We start from the raw sequence: 22,135 nt of genomic DNA, 5'->3' as shown, positions 1-22,135 counted from the left end.
GGAGGACCCAAGGGAGCTGGCAGTGGTTTGGCAGTGACACCAATTTAATAATGTCACAGAGTAACCTGGGGACATCCGATTCCTGCCAGATACTCACAGCGAGAGGCAAAGAGGACATTACAGGACCTCGCAAAGCTTCGCGTTTCACACCACCAGAGAGGTGCCAGACGCCTGTTCCCTCCCTGCCGGCTCCATGGTGGGAGAAGCAGAGGGCGAGGCTTCTGGGGCCGTCTGTTTCCTCCCCTGCCCGTGGCCAGACGAAGCCCCAGCCTGGTCAGGGCATGTGGACGACCCTGCTCAGGCTGTCCCGGTGCCAACCACACCTGAGCCCCGGTACTCACGCTGGAGCCTGCCAGCCTTGCTGGCAGCAAATGAGTGCCATTGATGGGTCTCTCTGTGCCCATGTCACAATCCTGCCCCCTCTCTGTGAATATGTTAGGACTGAACAAGCCAAGAGGCTCCTCCGCCCCGAGCAGCTGCCCCTCCTGACGGTGGCTGGCGTGGCTTTCACTCTGCACCAAGTGGGGAAGGTGTGACACCCTGCCCCGTGGGCACGCCTCTGCACATGCTTCCCACGGGCATGGGGGGGGGGGGAGCCACCACGGCTCTGCGGGCAGAAGGGCAGGAGTCCACGTCCTTCTAAGCCAGAGACCGGTTACCAGGAGGGACTGGCGGGCAGAAGCGTTCCTGTGCACCTCCTGAGCTCTGAGCTCGGCAACGAGTCACCCGCTCAGCCCAAGTCCACAAGATGTGCTCCTAAGACAAGGCCGACCAAACGAGCGCAGCCCTTCTTTTAGAGAAGAACGTAGGGGTGGGATCTTGACCTCAACCCTAAGCTTCGCTCTCCAGGCCCAGGCTGGGGCCGGCACGCAAGCACACTGACGCTGGTCACCACTGTGCAATCACACAGCTGTGAACGGTTCTGGCCACTTCACAAGGGAGCTAGCTAACTGGCAGGTCAGGAACGGCATTCTTGTTAAGCCACAAAGGTAGCAGGATAAGCCACCTGAACCAGAGGTGCCTGATATGAGCTCTAGGTGTGAAGCTTAGCGCCTGAGGGGCCTGGGAGCAGCGAGCCCCAGGAATACCAGCCATTATCTCTCCTCTGGCCATATTTTAAAAATGCAATCTTGTTGGAGTTTGGCAGGAACCACAGGCCTCTGAGCACAATTTAAAATGAAGTGTCATCCTTCGTCCGCTGGAAATAAACAAAACAGAGAAAAATGTTCGCCACCCCACCACCAGCGCCGTGTCTGCATCGACCCTGCCTAGTGTCAACAACGCCACCCTGGCTGTTTGCGCAGTGTTTAATCATAAATGGATCCGAGCACTCCCGAGTGTGAACAGAGCGAAGTCTCCCGATCTGAGAGCAACAGATCAGCAAGGCAGGAGGCCGGCGAACCCGAGCTGGAACCCGAGGCCAGGTCGCTGGTGCGTTTAAATCACACGCAGGCGTTTTCCAGACGCAGGGCTCTGTCAAGGAGCAGCCACGTGAAACTGGAGAGAAACAGGATAACTGTCCCAAGACAAGTGGTGACGACAAACTGAAAACCAAGCAACAGAGGGAATCCGAGGCCTGGGACCTCTGTGATTCCAGGGGGGATGGGGCAGCTCCCTCTGGGTCCAGTGTCCCTTAAGCCACGGCCTGTGGGGCCAGTCCAGAACTGGTGCCTCTTGCACTGCAGTGCGGCCACCTTGGGTGGCAATGCTGAGGCACCCTGTTGCAGTTCCAGGCAGAAAGCTGACCCTTGAGTGCACTAATTCATCTGAAGGCCAAGGTCATTTTTTTTATTGCAGGCATATGTAAAATAGTCCTCTACATAAATTTATAATACTCCACTTCTAACACAAGTACCAATTAAAACATGGATTGATGACACCAAATCTGAAGTTGATCTGTGTGAGTTTTCAAAAATAAGCAGCCAATTGCCAGGCACAGTGATGCACATCTGAAATCCCAGCAACTTGGGAGGCTGAGGCAGGAGGATCAAGGCCAGCCTCATCAACTTAGTGTGACCCTTTCTTAAAATTAAAAATTAAAAAGGCTGGGATGTAACTCAGTGGTAGAGTACCCCTGGGTTCAATCCCCAGCACACACAGAAAATAAGGAGTAGCCAGTAGAGAGTGCAGATCCTAGGAAGGAGACTCCCAGTCTCTCTATCTTCTTGAAGCCTCCCCATGTCAGAAAGGAAGCACTGTCTACATCGTTTCTCAGAGGAAAAAACTGAGGCTTAGAGAAGCGAGGATAACTGTCCACAGGCATCAGGGCAGCAAAGGACAGATTCTATGTATGCTTTGACATTCTAACTCCTGTGAAGAAGCAAAGAAACTGAATTTTTGAAATTATTTTGACAATAACATCGAAACCATAAAAAGTACTGCTGAACTAACTCTTTGCCTTAGGGCCTGAAGAATCTGTACCCTGCCTGTTGCCCCTCTAGCACCCTAGAGTGACCCCAAACCCCAGTCCCGGCCTCCAGTGCTCCTAAGCCCCTGAGAGTCAGCTGCCACACCCGCTGCCTCCGGGTGAACTAATCAACCCTCCGGACTCGGGAGGCAGGAGCTACCTTTGGGCCCATTTTACAGGTGAGAAATTGTTACCTGAACAGGGAGAATATGCAGAGGACCACGCCCCTCAAGTTGGAGTCAGCGATCACCATTACGTGGTGGCACTTCACTGTGTACATGTTCAAACCAATGGCATGATATGCAACTGGATTTCTTTTATCAGGTGAATTAAAATGTCATTGTGGCAGAATTAGTTGACCACTTTGCTAGTTCTCTGACACCTCTTCTTTTCTGGCAGATCCCAAATGCCTGCCACAAAATGGACACCTACACACGGGCTCTGCAGACAAAGTCTGTGTCCACCAGGCCAAGGGACAGCCACTGCGGGTCAGTTGTGGCCTGCCCGCTCTGATGGTCCGGTCTTTAATTCACCAACACTTATTAAGCACTTCAGTGCCTGTCCCTGTACAGACTGTAAGAACAGAAATAAAACAGTCCCTCGAAGAAGACGGGGCTGGTCATCCACTGGGCAGTGCAATCCATGATGAGGAGACAGGACAGAACGGGGTGGGAGAAGCTCTGGCAGACGTGCGTGGCCAGCGGGGGCTCTCCAAGGAATCCCCCGCCACACAGCAGTGCAGCAAATGACTATACTTTATTACATCAACCTATACACTAGGTCGCCTTTGTGCTGTTCTGTCATGTAAGATCCACACTAACAGGGACTCTAGGTTCTGGAGCTCGCTGGTTCTGACCTGTGCTTCCCGGGACTGCCTGGCCCCAGCCCTGCTCCGATTTGCCTGCAGGTCCATTTCCCCAAACTAGCAGTCACTGATAAAACCCCATCAAAGAATCAAAGACGACTGCTGGTGACCACAGCTGTTGACAAAGCAACAGGGATTGGCTTTAGAGACCTTGCAGTCTAGATAAAACCCAAACAAACAGCCCAGGATCAGCACCCGTGTGAAAAAGCCGCTATTTGGTTTAAGGCTCTAAGAGTGTATGCGCCAGGCTCCTGCAAAGCCCACCAGGTCCCGCTGGGACACACCCCCACCAGCTATGGGGCAACCGTCACCTCCACATTTTCAGATTCCTGAAAAATGTGTGAGAAAGTCAGAATAGGTGGCAAACCAGGGACCCACAAATAATAAGAGCGGGATGTCGCCCAGGGACACTCGGCCTGGAAAGACCTGGGGAGGGAGCAGCTCAGGAGGCCGAGAAGTGACTCCAGGGACTGCTCTCCACCACCTCCTCTGCCTGCTCAGAGAGCCACGTCTCTAAATAGATCCTAATACCAGGAAGGAGAAATTACCCATGTGGGGAAACTGGGTCATAAAACAGATTAATAACACTGAACGATCGCCTGGGAGAAGCCAGGTTTCCAGCATTACAGGCTGCACTAAACTAGTTTAATTGTTATGCAAATCCCACCCTCGGCCCGTCAATTTACCCCTGATGGCCCATTCATCAGCACAGTTTTCCCTGAAATAAAAACGAGCCAGAGCTCCTCACCAGGGCCCACCGCCCCAACGCAGCCCTCCCCAGATGTCCTAAATGTCCAGGGACCCTCCAGCAGTGTCTGTCCCCACAGCACAGGCACCTAACATGAAATGGGTTAGGGAGAAACATCACGAGTTCCCTGAGGCTGACCCTGTCCAGTGCTCTGTCTGCTATGGAGACCCCATGGAGGGCAGAGGCAGGATTCCTGGGGTCTTGGTTTTTATTTTTAAGCAGAAAGGACAAGAGAATTCAATGAGCGTGTGAAGCAGCTGAATTACTTCCTCGAGGAATTGTTGCTACAGCATCTAAACCCTAACGCAGGAGATCGAAAACCATGAACAACCCTCCCTCAAGAAGGGACACCGAAGGTGACAGGAGGACAGGGGCACCACACCTGGCACTGTCCCACAGTGAGGGAAGGGTCCGTTGAACTCGGGGTTCAAAGACGACTTAGCCCGTGTCCCCAGGAAAGGAACCACCCTCCCGGAGCAGCGCCTCCCTCAGGCTGCCGGGTGGTTTCTGAGCAGGAGGCCTGCAGTCAACAATCAGGAAGACGATACCCGACACACACGCACTGCCCTCTGCCAAGGACCGCACGTCTGACCAGTCCGAGGGTGGGCAGGGCCTCTGGACTGGAGGGCGTGGAGAGCGGGGTGCAGAGCCCACGCCCCTGCCCCGGGCTGGGCAGGGAGCCCTGCGCCTGCAGCCTGCTTGGCCTGGGCCAGTCTGCCTCCCGAGAGCATTACAGATGTGCACTCCTAACTTAGGGAAGCAAAACCCCACCCACCGCTTAAACTGAGCGTTCACACAGAAAAGGTATTTTAAAAAATATTCTAACGTCCCTCACCAATAAAGATTCTGATGTTCAGCAGCCATAAATATGCAAATATGCAAATACACAGCTCGGTGAAGTCCCACGGTGGACTTTTTTGGTAGAGACCAAGGCACAGTCACCTTGGTGGACAGCTGTGTGTGCTTTTTTTCCTTCCCACATTTCTATATTTTCCAGATTTTTCCATAAGCCCAGATGCCACATAGTGACATTTTGGTCAAGGCTGGGCTCTGCCATGGGGGTCCACAGATCCTATGGCCTGAACAAGCTGCTGCTCAGTGATGAGGTTGGCTGAGGACAAGCTTCTGGAAGGTTCTCTGTTGTAATGTAGCATTTCACTGTGTCATGGAGAAGCCTGAAGTAATAAAGCTATATAGATATATAACATGAAAGCTAAAGCACCTTTTTAAAGTTTTCTTTTAAAAACTGGTTCCTACAAAAACAAGTTGCACATAAACTTTTACTTAGAAAATTTATGCATGCAGGCTGACCTGAAAAACCTTTAATTTCTTAAGTTGAAGATTTCACTTTCTGTTAACGCTACCATATTAATAGTCTGGAATTCTCCAGGGAAAAAGTCATTTTGGATGAATGAGTTCTCTAAAGCAACAATCATCACAACTGTAATCCCAGCGGCTTGGGAGGCTGAGGCAGGAGGATCAGGAGTTCAAAGCCAGCCTCAGCAAAAGCAAGGTGCTAAGTAACTCAGCGAGACCCCCTCCTCTAAATAATTTACAAAAAGGGCTGGGGAGGTGGCTCAGTGGTCTGAGTTCAATCCCTGGTACCACCCCGCCACAGCACCAAAAAAAAAAAAAAGAAAAACACAAAAACAAAACCGACCTTTCTGGCTGGGGGTGTGGCTCCGTCGAGGGGCACTGGCCTAGCAAGCACAAGGCCCTGGGTTCCCTCCCCAGTCCCACAGGAGGATCCCTACCCATTGGACAGTTATCGTGATTAACATGCATCCTACTTCCCTGGCTTCTTAGACAACAGTGACGAGACGAAACCATGACTCGTAAAGCTGAGAAGACCAACGCTGCCTGGCTGCAATCACAAGCAGTCAAGCAGCCGGCGTGGAGCTGGCCGCCATGGCAGGACCCTGTGCCACCTAAACACTGGGAGCTCATCAGAGGCGGAGAGCCATGGGCAGAGGGCTCCGGTGTCTGCGTGTGACCCCCATCCCCAGAGGCGAGTGAGAGATGAGGGAAGCCACCAGCACAGGGAGAAGCATGACCACACAAAGGGCCCAGGAGCCCCGTGTCCTGGAGGAGCCGAGGCTGCGCCTGGGCGAGGGCTGCAAGGCAGCGGCGACTTCGCAAAGTCCCCAGCACACACCTCCAGGGCAGGAGGCCAGGGAGGGTGCTAACGCTCCCCTCCTCCGCGTCCCCTGCTACTCGCTTCAGTGACACAGCCAGCAGGGATGGGGCCCATGTGAATCCTTACAAGTAGTGACAGAAACGCTTCCATATGTGGTCTGACCTCAACAGAACTTCCAGAGCGACGGAGCAGGAAGGCAGGCGTGAAGTGCACAAGTTGAACAAAAGGCACAACCACAAGCCATGGTCCCCAGAAGGGGTCCTGAGGGGTCCTGAGGGGCGGGGTCCACATGGTGGACAGTGAGCAGGGGCACCCAGCATGCGGGGGGAAGGGCAGGGGCAGAGGGCGGTACAAGCCACAGTGCGGGCAATGAATGGCAGGGCTGGGCACAAGGTGGGAGGGCAGCTACAGGGTTAGGACGCCTGAGAAAAGCAAATACGGTGCCACAAACATTTAGATTAAATGGAAGTCAGGGTCAGACGGGCTGCAGCGTGCACATCAAAGACCCCAGAAGTGCATGTGGGGTGAGGAGTGAAGGTCATGGGGACGGCCTGGGAGTGCCAGGGCTGGGCGGGCAGATTCCGCCTGGGGAGCGAACACGCTGGCGGGTGGTGGTGATGGCTGCGTGACAGGGGCAGCCTTCATTCACGCTTTACCACAGTGCTGAGAGCCACTTGGGAGGCTGGCAGCGGCTGGGGTGCAGGACCTTGTGGGTGGGTGACAGACGGCCCTGGACAGGAAACCCAGAAAGGCTACCCAAGGCTCCTGGTGCCCTGCTGTCACGACGCTCAAAGGCGGCTCCTGCTCGAACGGGTCACCCCGGTGACAGTCTCTGTGCCCCTACCTCAGGCCATGCAGCAGCCTCTGACCAGGGACAGCCTTGCTTAAAACTGCGCAGTGACGCTGGGTGCCAAGAGCGGTGACTTGTGCCGTAATCTTGGCAACCTGGGAGGTTCAAGGCCAGTGTGGAACTCCAGGGAGACCCTGTCTCTGAGTAAAAGATGAAAAGGGCCGAGGATGTAGCTCACTGGTAGGCTGCCCCTCAGTTCAAACACAAAACAAACGGAAATCCCCCAAAACTGCCCAGGGACTCCCACCAGCAATCTTATTGGCACTTAAAAAACAAAACAAAAAAAATATGTCACAGAAAAACTAAATCTGCGGGACTAATTCAATCCCCTAAATCACACTAACTAAATGCAAGGGGAAAATCTTCCAGGGAAGTCCATTATTTGAAGCAGATGAAGGGGAGCTGAGGGCTGTGGCCAGCCCCTCCGTCTCTCCCCCTGGCACTCCAGAAGCAAGAGGGCTCCCTGGGACCAAGTGGGGCCGTCACCAACCGGAGGACGACTGGGGCCCTCGAGGCAGGTCAGCCAGAACAGAGCCCAGGCTGGAGGGTGAGGGCGGGTTGAGCACCACCTGCCCTCCAGGCATAGCTGTGGCTGCCCGGGGTCTGCAGCAGCACCACCCCCAACACAGACTCACGAGCTGCAGGGAGGGAGCCTCCTGTGGCTCACAGAAGAGAGACGTGAGGGTCGCCTGGGCCACTGCAGGGACAGACCTGCAGAGGCCACACCCCAGTGCAGAGAGCAGGTGAGCCCGCACAGCCACCTATCAGACTCGCGTCCCAGGGAGCGTCTCTGAGCCACATGAGGCTCCCCCACTGCAGGGGAATACCCGAGCCACCTCACTCTGGGCTGGTGACCCTCTGGTTGTCCACCATGCCTGGGCTCTGACTCCCCTCATCACTGGGTCCCGCGGGTGACCCAGATCTGAGCTTGCAGAGCCACCTCCTCAGAAAGGGCGCCATGTCCAAAATGCCCAAAGGGGTACCACACATAGGGCACAGTCAGCCTGCTGACGGGCACCAGACCCTGCCTTCAGCATGGCGGCACGGGAGGGACGGCTGGAGGAGCCCAGGGAGACTTCCATATTCATTCGATTCCCGCCCGGAGGTATCCACAAGCTGTCACACGCGCCACTAGCTCAGGAGGGGTGAGCTGGAGAGAAGGCCCTGGGACTGGACAAAGGACCCGGAGCCTGACCTGGAGGGCACAGTGGTGGGAGTCAACCTGGCCCTTCCTGGGACAGAAAGCCAACGTCAGTGTTGGAAAACGAAGGAAAGGCGTTCAGAGGGGCAGCAGGCCTGGCTAAGCCTGCAGTCCCAACGCCAGGCTGCGAAGACGGCACCCTGCTGACCGTGGTGCTGGGTGCAAGCCCTCTGGAGAAGTGGGAAAGGCCGCGTACAGGGAAGGCAACCCAGGACACGCTTAGGGACGTCAGAGCCCTGCGCTCCACACACGTCCCCTGACACTCGCCCCCGACTCCCAGGTGATGCCTTTGAAGCCTGAGGCAGGGCCAGGTTAACCTTGAGGAGCCGCTGCTGGAGCACGGGATGGAGATGGGGACACTAGAGACCTCGACTCACCTGCAACACGCTGTCACTCTTCCTGCACAAAAGGGCTGGAAAATTTTGACAAAATGGCAACGGCATCAATTCTGAGTGGGTGCCCAGCAATCGCTCAATTATCCTTCGTATTTTCCTGGTTTTAAACGCCTTAGAATACAAATCACACCGTGGACTTGATGTTTCGCCCTTACCTGCCGCCCTCCCGCACCCCAGCTCGGGGTCCACCCTTCCAGGACAGCGCTGGCTGCATCCTCCCGCCTCCTCCCAGGTTTCCACCGGGCCCTGCGCCACATTAAAGGAAGACCCGAATTTGTCTCTTCAGTAACACAAGGAAGCAGAGCCCTACCTTCTGCTCTGACTACACAGCCTGCAGGGACCACAGGGACCCTGGAGGTAGGCGGCCCATTGTCCGGCTGGTGGACCTGTCAGCTGACGGCCACCTCAGCTGGAACAGGCTGGGACAGAGGGGCTGGGCCCCTCCGTGGTCCCTCACCCCAGACTGCACCCAACTTCCGACACCCACAGGCTCCGCAGGGCGAGGGCAGTCCCTTGTGCTTGGGAACAAGGACAGCAATGATGGTGACAATGATGTGGGGACATGGGGGTGATTAGACACTTTCTACATGCCAGGCACCCAGTAAGTCCCTCTAACTTACGTCCTGCGATTCCCACACCTCCCTGGGAAGTGGGCAGGGTGTGTGTTTTACAGAGGGGGACATGGGCTCAGAGGCCAGGCTGCCTGCCCACGGGCACCCAGCTAACCTGACTTGGCTGGATCTTTTAAAAGCTAAGCAAATTAAGCTCCAATCACTTCCCAGACTATTTCTGCTTTCAGCTCTCTGCCATTTGTTTGTTTATTCTGCCAACGATTATTTACAAAGCACCTAGTGTCTGGGTGCCAAGAGTACTGGCACGCACTGGGGTCACAGTAGTAAAAAAGGAAAGTGTGGTGTTCCTCCCATAACTCTCAAGAGCCTAGCAGACGAACAGAAGTGCAAGTCACCACTACAACTGCAGGGCTCCATGGAGCTCTGGGATTAAACCGAAGGTCCCCGGATGGAAGTGGCTTTTAAAAAACTTACTTATTCTTAGGTTTTTTTTTTTTTTTTTTTTGAGATGGGGTCTTGCTAAGTTGCCCCAGCTGGCCTCCAACTCTTGGGCTCAAGGGTTCCTTCTGCCTCGGCCTCCCGAGGAGCTGCAACCACAGGGATGTGCCACCACGCCCAGGGAGGAAGTGCCTCCTAGAGAGTCAACACTGCCTTCTCTCTGAAACCCTCCGGTGTTCCTTTTCCATGAGCAGCAAGAAAGAAGCCCCTCGTCACCATGTTTGTTCAACGTCACCTAGAGGTTTTTCCAGCCAATTCAACAAGATGACAAAAAGAAACAAAATATAAAATAGTGGAAGAGAGAGACAAAAGTAAACTTCACTTGCAGATAAAGACAGTGACCTAGGAAGTGCAGCACAGGAACCGAGAGCCCGGTTACTAGAAACAGTAAATACACTAGATACAAAATGTTCTACGCTGGTGCCCAACCCCAAACACCACTTATGAATTACAAAAGAAGAAACAGTAACTAGTTGGTGGGAAAGCCAGACAGCACCGAAGGCCAGGGCTGGAAACTGACTGGTGACACAGCCCGGGAAGGCACGTGTCGGGCAGAGGTGCTCAATCTGATTCTAATCAGGATTTTTCAAACCAGACAAATAAGATAAAATATTTGGGCTGTTTTCTTCAAAAATGTCAAGGTCAATAAAGACAAAGAAAGGAACTGTCCCGGATTAGGGAGACTAGAAAGACGTGACAGTGAATATGACTGACCCTTCACTCTGAAGCACGTCTTACGCCAGGGTCGGAACATGCTAAAGGAGCTCCCAAGACAACTGACAAAACTGGTATGTGGACTACAGGCCAGATTACAAGCATCCTATCCATGCTAAACCTCCCAGACTTGGTGTGTTCAAGGTTACATAAGATACCCCTATTTACAGAAAACAGAGGCTGCAGAAGCAAGGGGGGATGGACACAATACAGCTAGCTCACCCCTAAAAGCACATGCAGAGAAAAGCTAAACTAAAAGAAGGCTACAAAGGAACACACCTGGGTGGTACAAATCGGTGCAAATATTGGTACAAATCTTGGAACTTTCTTGAAAGCTTTTTTTTTTTTGACCATAAGATTTTTTTTGAAGTTGGTATTATAAAACTCATACCAAAGAAAAACACATAGCCTACTTTTCCTAACACTGACTCTATGGAAAGTCATGAGGAAAAAAAATCCATTCGAACATGAAAACAAACACATACGACACCTAGGGTTAAACACGACAAGAGAAATCAGGGCTCTGGATGAGGCAAACCGGTAACGCGGGGTGCGGAAGCTCAGCAGGACGCTGCCCTGGAGAACAGACTGAGGGCCTGTGTGCAATCTGCTCCTGTCAAGGGCAGACAGCAAACAGCACAGGCCCGTGAGCCACGGGGCCTCTGTCCCAGTTAAGCAGCATGGATGGCACAGAAACCACTGGACAGGGCGTGTTCCAATAAAACTTTATTTATAAATACAGACGGCTGGCTGCCCTGATCTAACATGGACTGGCTAGCTGTTCAGTGAACTGCTGTCGTCTCCTTCCTGGGCACACTGCCCTTCCTTGGAATGGCCAGGGGCTGAGCTCTGATCACTGGCATGAGTGGAAGTGAGATCCGCTGCCTGGGCCTGGCCCATCTTCCCTGGGACCCATCCTCGTCTCTCATGCCATCCTGCAGAGCTGAGTGGGGGCCAGTGTAGCTTCCAGACAGCGCCAGCCTCTGCCCTCGTGGGACTTATAGGCAATGCCTAATGTTCACCCCAACATGCAGTGACTGACACGGCAGGACCCGTGAGCCAAGAGCATGGTGGTGTGGAAGCCTGTTAGACAAATGCCACCCGGCACGAACAGGAGCGGTACGGGTGGCAGTCAGGGACAGGCAGACATGCCACACCCCCTGCTACAAAGGAACCTTAACATCTGCCAGGATGTGAATGAAAAATTAGGGGCCTGCACTCATGTGCAACCCTAATAACCAAGGTACACAGTGGCCTCCCTTGTGAAGCCCCCCGCACAGCATGCCTGCCCCCACGCTGCAGGCATCTTCTTTTGAATGACTTTCTTCCCTCTGGCTTCAGGAGGGTAATGAGGGGAACATGGAAGGCACATACTCGAACTGGTCACCAGAGGCCACAGTGGCAGGGACAGAGGAGAGCTGTCCACCTGTGCAGCAACCAGGCATTCAAAGGAGCCTTGAACCAGGAGCAAGGGCCTCCTCACAGCCTGGACCAGACCCCATGGTCCCCACCTCCAACCACACTGCAGGCCGCCCTGAGGTGAGTGGACAGACAGAGGTGGTGGCCACACCCAGTGGTCAGTAGGCGCTTGGGCACCCCAGGGAGCAACAGCACCTGTGGCTGTTCCAAGTTACCTTAAAGGCTGGAACAGATAACTTGGTTCCACAGTCATGTCAGCTACATTCCAAATGCTTGCTGGCCCCACATGGCCTGCAGTCGAACAGGGCTGCTATAGAAAGTTCTAGACTATCCATGACATCCCTATGGCCAAACCAAGGGTAGGCTGGCCTGGAAAAACCAACCCACGCCACAACTTACAGAGGAAAATGCGACTGTAAAGAGAGCCGGGCACCTGGCAAGGTCTTCCTGCAGGTTAGGACCTAACTGGGGTTCTGTGTGTTTCTGGGCTGATCCAGAACCAGCAGAGAGCCAGGTGTTCGGAGGGCAGAATCTTCCTCAGGCTAAGATGAGTCACTGTCCCAACCCCAGGGACACACCTGCCAGGCAGGCAGGATGCACGTGTCCCGTGGCACAGGAACACCCTCCGTGCTTTCCTTCTCTAACCTCGTGCCTGCCACCGTCAGTCTGCTGTCCCCAGCATCAGCTTTCATCTGACATTCTTTCAGGACTGGCTCCAAGGAATGACCAGGGTTGCAAATCACTTCCCGCTCAGAGCAGCCCAGCCACTGCTTTTGGTGACACATGGGGCATTCGTTTCATCAACATGGTACAAGGGACACTTCAGGGAAGGCTTTCTGCCCCTAGGCCCTGGGCACCTGAGCCTGGCTCGCCCTCCCAGGACCAGGCGGGAGTGTGTCCCAGTGAGTCTGCAGCTCACTGCACCAGGCCCCATGACTCCCAGGTCACAACCACCAAAACAACCACGGGGCCTGGCCACAGGGAAGGTGGCACACTGCTCCCTGTAAGCTGTGAAGTCACCGTCTGCATCCTGATGCTGCCAACCCCGCCCCAAGCCCCAGAACACCCTGGAACTGGAGCCACACAGGTCTCTGGAGGGGCCAGCAAGTCACCCTCAGGGCTACAACCACGCAGGTGGAAACAGAAGGGACCCTCATCTCTGCGACACGATCACCATCAGCAGAGCCTTCTCGGGAGGGATGGGAGAGCACCTGCCTTTCGGGAGGGGGCGATGAAGAGGAGGCACCCCCAGGTCCCTGTGCCGCTGGGCAGGGAGAAAACGCATTCTCCTAACATGTATACAAAGTGGCAGCTCTTGGTGTGCATGGGGGAAGTTCCACAAAGAATCCCAAACGACAGTTGCCTAAAACCCACAGGTGGCTGACATTACTAGAGACCCCTGCCCGGCCAGCCCATCCCGCTGCCCTCTCCAGCCCTGCGGGCCCTGGCTGAGGGGGTCAGGCACCACCGAGGGCAGAGGACACCAATAAGACCAACGACTGGAGGCTGTTCCCACACACTGTTTTCACTTTTAAATTCAAGGGAGCCACGTTTAACTACCAACTGACCCTAAGGGTGGCTCAGACTTTTCTTTGCATGGTAAAATGCACTGATGCGAGGTCTACATACCTCGATTGATAGCTTTCCCATGGTCAATGTGGGATATCACAAAACCATGTGTGGGGGTAAGAAGGTCATTTATGACGCAAGACACAGCAACGGATTTTAACGTAATCCATAATCTGGTACAAGAAGCCCACGGACGCAGCTCAGATTCCATGTTGCAACTAGCCTCTAAGAAACCAGCGCTCCTCTCATCCTGGTGACACGCCAGGAGCTTCAGTCACCTGAAAAGCCTGCGGAATTGCTCCCCATTTCCAGTCACACATCTGTGGCCGGATCCTCTTCACGTACTTCAGCCAAGACAACACACCACGACAGGCCAAGACAACACACTGCGACAGGTCAAGACAACACACCGCGACAGGCCAAGACAACACGTGACAGGCCAAACAACACACAACAGGCCAAGACAACATGCAATAGGCCAAGACAACATGTGACAGGCCAAGAAAACATGCCGCGACAGGCCAAGACAACAAACCGCGACAGGCCAAGACAACACACCGCAACAGGCCAAGACAACACGTGACAGGCCAAACAACACATGACAGGCCAAACAACACGTGACAGGCCAAACAACACGTGACAGGCAAAGACAACACACGACAGGCCAAGACAACACACGACAGGCCAAGACAACACACCGCGACAGGCCAGAAGCAGAGGCAGCTTTGGAAGCCCAGCAGTCGCCATCAGGCCAGGCATAGGAGACATTTGAAGGAGGAGGAGAAGAAAAGACCCTTCTTCTAATTTTGTTTTGCTTTGGGAAACAGTTTTTTTTCCTGGTAAAGGTATTTTTAAAATGTTTATTATTGCTATTTTTAGTAGATTAAGAAATGTGTTTAAATTTCCTTTATGGTAAACATCAACAGACATATCTCGATAAATCAAAGCACTCCAAGGTCCCCAGTCATGTGTAGGGGCACATGAGGACCCCGGGATCAACACCTGCAAGCTGCCATGTATGCAGTGTGCCCAGGCAGTGCCACCGAGTCGGACCCTTGGCAGGTGGGGGAAGAGCAGGTACTGGGACGCCAGCGAGGTTCCTGAGCATCACAGCAACAAGATCAGAGCTCAGCTCTGCAGTGCCGAAGAATAGTTCGTACCTGAGAGGATAAACGGAAGCGTGAGCCCTTGGGACAAGGTTAAACGCGTGCCAGAGGACTGGGGCCAACGGGAGCCTTCTTAATCAAGTCACGCAGGAAATGTCCGTCTCCACCTTCTGTCTATTGACCGGCCTCCTCTACCTACCAGAAATTGTGCTCAGGAGAGCCAGCAGCTGGAACCGTCGCGTCTGAGTGAAGCACAGCACGCACAGCCCATTTTCTTGGTGGCCAGGGAGGCACCGCCACCAACATCCCACCGATGGGTCACCCGAGGGCAGGGGTCCACGCTGGGCCAGTTTGTCCTTAGTCGCCTCGCCACACACAGCACGCCGCTCGATTTCCCTTACAAATTCACAAACCATGTTCACACGGACGCTCTGCTTTTCCTTCTTTTTAATTAACTGGCAACATCTTACCAGGAAACTAGAACTCTTGAAGTGATCGACGCAATGAAAATGAACTAGGAAATCTCCTAACAAATGGCGACGGAACAGTCTACTTCCAGGAAATCAAAGTAAAAGCATTTCAAATAATCCTCTCATTTTAATATGAAATGCTTTAAATGTGGGGTAATTATGGTAATGAGGCATTGCTGCAATTTGAGTTGTCATTAATTTAGCAAGTTTATCCCCTGACATTCACAAGATGCAAAAACAGCAAATAGTAAATTACCGTAACTCCAAATCAAAGGCTTTGGTTTCATTTCAGCACATAATTTTAAACATAGCTGTGTCTTTTTCAAAAGTATTCAATAGGAACCCCACTAGGCCTCTACGTGACCCTCTCTCAGGTCCTACAACCGCCGACCCGGTTCCTCCAGCAGCTCGACAAAGGCCTCCCCCGTTCACCCTAGGTTCATTCCAACACACACTGCAGGGGAAACAACGTCCTGTCCACCGACTGACTTTTAAGACGCTATGTGAACTCTGTTATGAAGGGGTGTAAACCCCAGACCTTCCACGAGCATGAGACACTAGGAGACGGCTAATGTAACCAGGACTCAGGGGACCCACTCCCGATTTACCACATTCCCATGGCATTATTATTTTTTTTTTTAAATAATTGGGTTTGACCCCAGGGGTGCTGTACCACTGAGCCACATCCCTAGTCCTTTTCAATTTTTTATTTTGAGACAGGGTCTCACCAAGTTGCTGAGGTTGTCCTTGAACTTGCCATCTTCCTGTCTCAGTCTCCTGGATCTCTGCTATTACAGGCACATGACGCAACAACTGGCTCCCAGGAGTGTTTAAAGCACGTCTCTAACCAGATGATGGTCTAACTGGACGACACTGGATGCACGATCACAGCCAACTTAGCAAGCAAGAAACAGGAGACACTGTACTTCCTATTCCGCCTGGATGATCACACACACACACACACACACACACACACACGCCAAGGCCTCCTCCCCCTCTGCTACACAGCTCTCTGCCAGCCTGCCTAAGGCTGGCTATGCCCCCTCCGCCCAGCCTCAGGCCAAGCCCTCCTCCACCTATCCAGTCACCCGTGAGCACATTCTTCTCAGACCGTCTTTCACCTGGATCTGCCCAACTCTGGCCCCAGGTCCAGCACGCCAGGTTGGAAGACCATGGTCCCTCACGTGGCTTCTGCTACCCTTATAGCTATAGCAAGCTGACCCCTCCCCATGTGGCTCTGCTCATATCCACTCCAGGTTCCCTCCGCGTGGAGATGAGGACAGCACAACCCTAGTCCTCACAGCTTCTGGTTTTGACTCCTGGAAAGTGGTTGATCTGACACCCTCTCTTGTACCAAGTGCAAAGCTCAGTTCAGCACAGACACCATTCCTGGTCAACCAGCCATGACCCAGCAGCTCCCTCTGGGGAGGCAATGCAGAAGAAGGAAGGCTACGACTGTCCTTGGATGCTACACCACGGGCATGCAGACAAACTCGTAGTCGTTGTTACGTATGCGGCACCTTCCAATTAATTTCAAAATAAGAATGTCCTATGGATAACTAGTTGTATGATGGTTAAAAACTAATTGGACATATTTCAACTGGCCAGTCAAAACAGCAACGAGAAACTATGCTGTGTATGCTTTTATTGGGTCTAAAATAATTATTTGTGTAGTAAAATGCTTTGGTGGTTACAACTAATTGCTTTTTATCACAGTACAAGTGCAGAAGCCGGGATCCATAACACCTGCCATTCGCCGCAGCCTTCAGCAGGTAGAGGGTGTCAGCACCACTAAGCACCTGAGGCTGGCAGCTGGCAGGAGCCACGAAAGGACATGAGATAATAAATTAAGGGACTCAGGCAACAACTAGCCAAAGCTAGTTACAAAAAGGAGCCACACGGAACACTTTTACTTTTTAACAGAAACACACGGCAACGTCTGCCATGCTGTTCTGGCAATAAACAAGTAAACAAGCAAACACTGGAGGTTGATCAGATCTCTCGGACCAATAGCTGATTTATAGGAGTGACAGGCACAGTCAACAGATGCCCCAGGAATGCAATCTGTAAGCAGAGACGTGGAAACTGCCCAGGACAAAGGACCCTCTTCCTTCAATGAGTAAGTTGTAGCAAGAAAAAAAGAGAGAGTGACACGGAGCCTGCAGAGTGAGAGGTCCAGGAGGCACCGCCACCAAGCCCCCGGCAGGACCTCGGCTGGATTTTGATTCAGGTAAAGGCACACAAGGAAGAAAGTCCGGGCGCAGGGAGGGAATCCCAAAGGCTGAGTGGAGAGATGACAGGAGGGAACCGACTTTTCAGGTGTGATAATGGTAAAAATTTTTCAATTTTAGTGACATGACATCTGTGATTTGCTTCTCAGTAACTAGGGGAGGAGGAAGGTAGAACAGGGATGCGAATGGAACAGGTGTGGCCGTACAGTGGCAACTGGACACGAGGGACTGCGTCTGTCCACCTCAGTTCGCTACTCCAGTTTTATGTTTGAAATTTTCCATAACAACAACAACAAAAAGTTTTTAGAAAGTAACCATGCTCACTGCAGAAAATTTGGAAAGTAAAGACAAGTAACAAGGTAAAAAAGGGTCTCATAAATCTTGCTACTCAAAGTCACTGCAAAGGGAAGTTCTGATTTTGTGCTAACGATTCAAGTGCTCCAGGGAAAGGGCTGCAGAGAAGGGACCAGGAGAGGGTCTTTCAAGTCCACCAGTCATATCCCATTCAAATTTGGAATTAAGTGGTGTCCAAGACTACACATACAACCCCTCTGTGACCAAAGAATACCGCCACATTTCAGGAAACAAAGGCAAGTCTGTAACATTGTTTTGCCCCTATAGAAACTACAAGTCCCCTTAGTCATTGGTTCTTTCATTCAACAAGCATAACTGAGTTGTTACTGCTGGCCAGTTCCTGCATCAAGGCTAATTAAAGGGGACAGATTCTCAGCTCCAGCCTCAAGGAGTTTAGGATCTAGAAAAAAATGCTACCACTGAGGCACGTGAGGTCCTGCCAAGCCCACCTGAAGAAGGCACGGGATCAGCAGGCGCGCACTCCCTTCAGCAGGCCTAGCAGCTGAAGTGGAGAAGCTGGCCTGATTCTCCACTGCAGGGTCGGACCCTGCAGCGTGCCCAGTTCAGCTCTGAGGGGTGTCACAAGTTGTTCCCCCCCACACCAATAATTAAAAATATTGAAGACTGGAAAAGCTATACTTCTAGTAACAAATAGGGGTGAATTTTGGGTTCCCTCCCAAGTGGGAGCTGCACAGGGGAGTGCATGCAAGGGTCACCCAGGTGGTTGTCACCTGTCCTAAGGATGGGGAAAGAGGGGGCTCAGGACAAGACTGCTTCGGGAATCAGTACAATACAAAATCAGCAACCCAAAGCCATTCAGCCCACTGAATCCACACGCATTCAAGTCAGCGAAACTCCAATGCCACGAGAGAATTCCCAGTTAAGGCAAAGAAATTCACAGCTTTAAATATTAATAGCAAAACTGGGCACCAAAGCCCTAGGAAACAGACGCACTGAGTGCTGCCGTGATAGTCAGTAATCCATTTCCCATTCCGGGTGACAATAATGTTCACAACCCACTTCCTTGCTCTGAATTCATTGAAATTTCTTGATTACATTCAGTGTGATCGGCCTAAGAAACCTGACCTAACTCTAAAACAGAAGTTCACAACATCCTGTTCCATATACGCGATTACTTAGCTTCCTAAAGGAAGAACTCAACCCGCTGGAACTGTTCAACTATTGTTAACAGGCTTCAACAGTTTGCAGAACAAATGTCTTTTCTCTAGGAGGGCGACATGGACGTACACTTACTAGTTTTCCTCCTGCACCGGGTTCTGTTCTCCTACTGTTCGCATCTCCGCTGACACGGATGGAGCTCAGAAGTATAGCTGAAGTCAAATAAAGACGGACGGTACACTGGGTCCAGTACTTTGTGCACGTCTAAAGCACAAACTCAGTGGCCACAAGCATTTCCCACCAGCTAAGCCAGTGCTCCCGAACACACCCACTGAGATACCAGTTCCTTGAAGTACACTTTGAGGCACTGTGTGCATCAGTGAAGTTTCAAAAATAAAAGACTTGGAATTGGCCAATTTGGTAGATAACCAGGAACCTGTGAGTTCACACTTTCCTCTGTTATGGGGAAAACCCTAGTGTGAACACCTCACTCATGATCCACTAATTGGGGACCTGGTTAGGAAAACGCGACAAGAGGACCGCAATGGGGCACTTCTAGAATCTGAGCTACGTGAAGCTTCAGCAGCAAGCCTCTGGAGGCCAGGGTGGGTGAGAGGCAGAGAGCAGTGTTCACCTGTCATTTTCTCACCAGAGGATCTGGCCCAGGAATGTCTTTACATGGGCATGGATGGAGTTACGTAGGTCACGAGGGAGAAGGCAGTGACACCTGGAACAACTGTTATCTGCAAGTCCTGACTCTACAAGTGCGTACCTTTCAGGTTTGGGAAATGAAGGTACACTTTCCCTCTCACACCCTAAATGGGAGTGAGTCATTGTTGATGTGGAAAACCATTCAATCTAGTGTCTACAACAAACAGGCCCGAACCTAGAAGGGGAGAAGTTTAAAGGAAGAAAGGCAGGGCCTGGGAGTTAGCCCAGCAAAAACTCCCTGACTCGGGTGCTCCTAATGCGCTATGAGACAGACAGACAGCCCTCGGGTGGACCCCACTGGCACTGAAGGGCACATACACTAGTGAGAGGCTGGAGACGATTACGGAAGAGAAAAAGAAAGTGCAGCAGAGGAAGTGAGTAATCTGACAGGCTTTCTCCCAAAGCACAGACCTCGGGTCCCAGACCTCTGAGGGCAGCACATGGGGTGGGGAACTGCAGGAACCGGGGGGCAGAGGAGGGGCAGGGCACCAGTCAGATGGTCGGAGGTCCAAAGGGGCTCTGAAAACAAGGGCCCCACTTCCAGTGGCAAAGGCCTCCCATTCCCTACCACCTCTGACCTTAGGTTACACTGAGGCAGACACTTCCTGTCCTGGCCCCTCCCTGCCCTGCGGAGACTTGACTTCAGACCTGCCCCTAACACAGGGACTATGGGGGGAGGTGTCCACCCTGGGACCTCTGCCACCAGGCTATGCCCTCTACCTGTCTGCTACCCACTCCAGGACATTCATGGTCTGGGGGTCAGGAGAGGTGATCACTGGGGTCCAGGCCTGTGGGGTCTGGAGGTACCATCCTGAGGTTCAAACCAAGAGGGCATGGAGAGTAACCTCAAGACCCAGGCTGGGCTGGGGTGACTCTGGGGGCCAGCGGGAATCAGGGTCAGGAGTGTACCTGGGGGTCTAGGCTGTCAAGGGTCCAGAGTGACCGCAGAGATTCAGACAAGCCAGGGTTGGAGTTGATCACAGTGGTTGAGGCCCAGGGGAATTGGGGTCGGGCTCATCCTGGGGACTCAGGCTGGAGAGGGTCAGGAGTGGCCCCTGAGATTAGTCTTGGTGGGGTCAGGGTGGACTCTGGGAGTTCAGGCTAGGGGGAGCCGGGGGTTACCCCAGGGTTCAGGCTGGTGTGGGGGCCCCCCGGGGTTTAGGTTAGGAGGGTCACAGCCAGGGTGGTCTCGGAGATTCTAGCCAGGTAAGATCTTGTCGGGGTTAACCCTCGGGATACAGGCCGGGTGGGGTCACAGCAGGGGTGAACCCCAGGGGTTCAGACCCGGTGAAGTCGGTGTCTGGGATGATCCGGGGCTTCAGGACTGGAGGGACTGGGGACCGCGGCGGTCCCCGAGATTCAAGGCAGGTGGGGTCGCAGCGGGGGTTAACTCCAGGGGTTCTGGCCCAGTGGGGTCGAGATAGGAGATGGTCTCCGGGGTTCAGGACCAGAGGGGCCGGGGTGGTCCCGGGGGTTCAGGGCCGGCCTTGGGGGTTCAAGTCGAACGGTGTCGCAGCGGCGGCGACCCCCGGGTCGCGGGGCGGGGCGGGTCGGGGCGGGACTCACTGCTTGGGCAGCTGCAGGGCGGGCGCGCCGCGCCGCTGGAAGGCCCCGTCCACGAAGACGCCGTTCTTGCCGAGGCAGCGCAGGTAGAAGTGCGGCTCCTGGAAGCTGAGCTGCAGGTGGCGCCGCGAGATGAAGCTCGACAGGCCCATGCTCAGGTCCACCGAGCCCTGCGACGAGTTGCGGCCGATGGTGACGCTGGTCTGCCGCATAAGGAACTCGAACTCGCGGCCCTCCAGACGCGCCAGCGCCGGCCCCGGGCTCTGCCGCACCGAGGCGGCCGCCGCGGCCACCAGCGCCGGCGCCGCGCCCGCGGGGGCGCCGGGCGGCAGCGGCAGCGGCGGCGGCGGCCCGGGCGGGGGCTGGGCGGGCGGCGGCGGCGACGCGGCGGGCCCGGGCGCGGGCGGCGCGGCGGCTGGGAGGGCGGCGGCCGCGGCGCACAGCACGGGGCTGCAGGGCGCCGAGCGCAGCGCCAGCAGGGCGCGGGCGCCGCTGTCCTCGCCGACTTCGGCCATGTTCGCGCAGCTCCGAGCGGCTCCGGCGGCGGCGAGGCGGCGCGGGGCGGGGCGCGCGGTGCGCGCGGAAACCCGGGCCGGACGCGGAGCGGAGCGCGGCGCGGCGCAGCGGCAGCCGCGGCGGGCGGGGGCCGGCGGGCGCCGCTCCCTCCCCGCGCCGCGCGGCCCCTGCTCGCCCCGGCTCGCGGCAGCGCGTGCCCGCGCCTCCATCCCGGCGACCCCCGCAAGTTTTAGCGCAGGGCCACCGGAGAAAGGGGGACATGACCAAAGGCATGTCCTGGGCCCCGGTGACTCCACCCCAAACTCCGACTTAGGTACCCCCATTGAGAGTTTCGCAGTCACTGAAGATCAAGGTTGACTGAGGACACTGGCGATCCATCCCCGACTCCCTCTGTTCTTTTCGGAACCATTCAGCCAATACGCAGGGGACTACAGATACCCCCAACACGGATCTTAGCTGAAAACAGGGAATGGCAACTTGGGCATTATTCAAATCCTTCTAGGACTTAGGGTCTTTTTCCTGCATTGCTAATTCAGCTAGGTCCCCCCTCCCCCTCAAAAGTAGTCCCCTCTTTTAATAACTGCTGAGTATGAGAAAGTGCACCCAGCTCCCAGTCTGATGGGAGCTTACAGTCTAGTGGGAGATAGACTCGTCAGAGTCAGGGACAGACTAATTACAGAAAATTAAAAC

At 54.0% G+C, this 22,135-nt stretch overlaps 1 protein-coding gene across 1 annotated transcript in view; it reads right to left on the bottom strand.

The window, feature by feature from the left end:
• Foxk1 (forkhead box K1) overlaps positions 1-21,449 on the bottom strand; it is a 51,904-nt gene extending 30,455 nt beyond the window's left edge. The window contains exon 1 of the mRNA XM_047533560.1: positions 20,933-21,449. Within this exon, the coding sequence (XP_047389516.1) occupies positions 20,933-21,444 (512 nt within the window). The 5' untranslated portion in view covers positions 21,445-21,449. The remainder of the gene's footprint in view (positions 1-20,932) is intronic.
• Between the last annotated feature and the right edge of the window lie 686 nt (positions 21,450-22,135).

This window comes from Sciurus carolinensis, chromosome 18 (assembly GCF_902686445.1).
Source record: "Sciurus carolinensis chromosome 18, mSciCar1.2, whole genome shotgun sequence".
Classification (NCBI taxonomy): Eukaryota; Metazoa; Chordata; class Mammalia; order Rodentia; family Sciuridae; genus Sciurus; species Sciurus carolinensis.
Note: the sequence above shows the minus strand (reverse complement) of the source record. Positions and strands in the feature narration are given on the sequence as shown.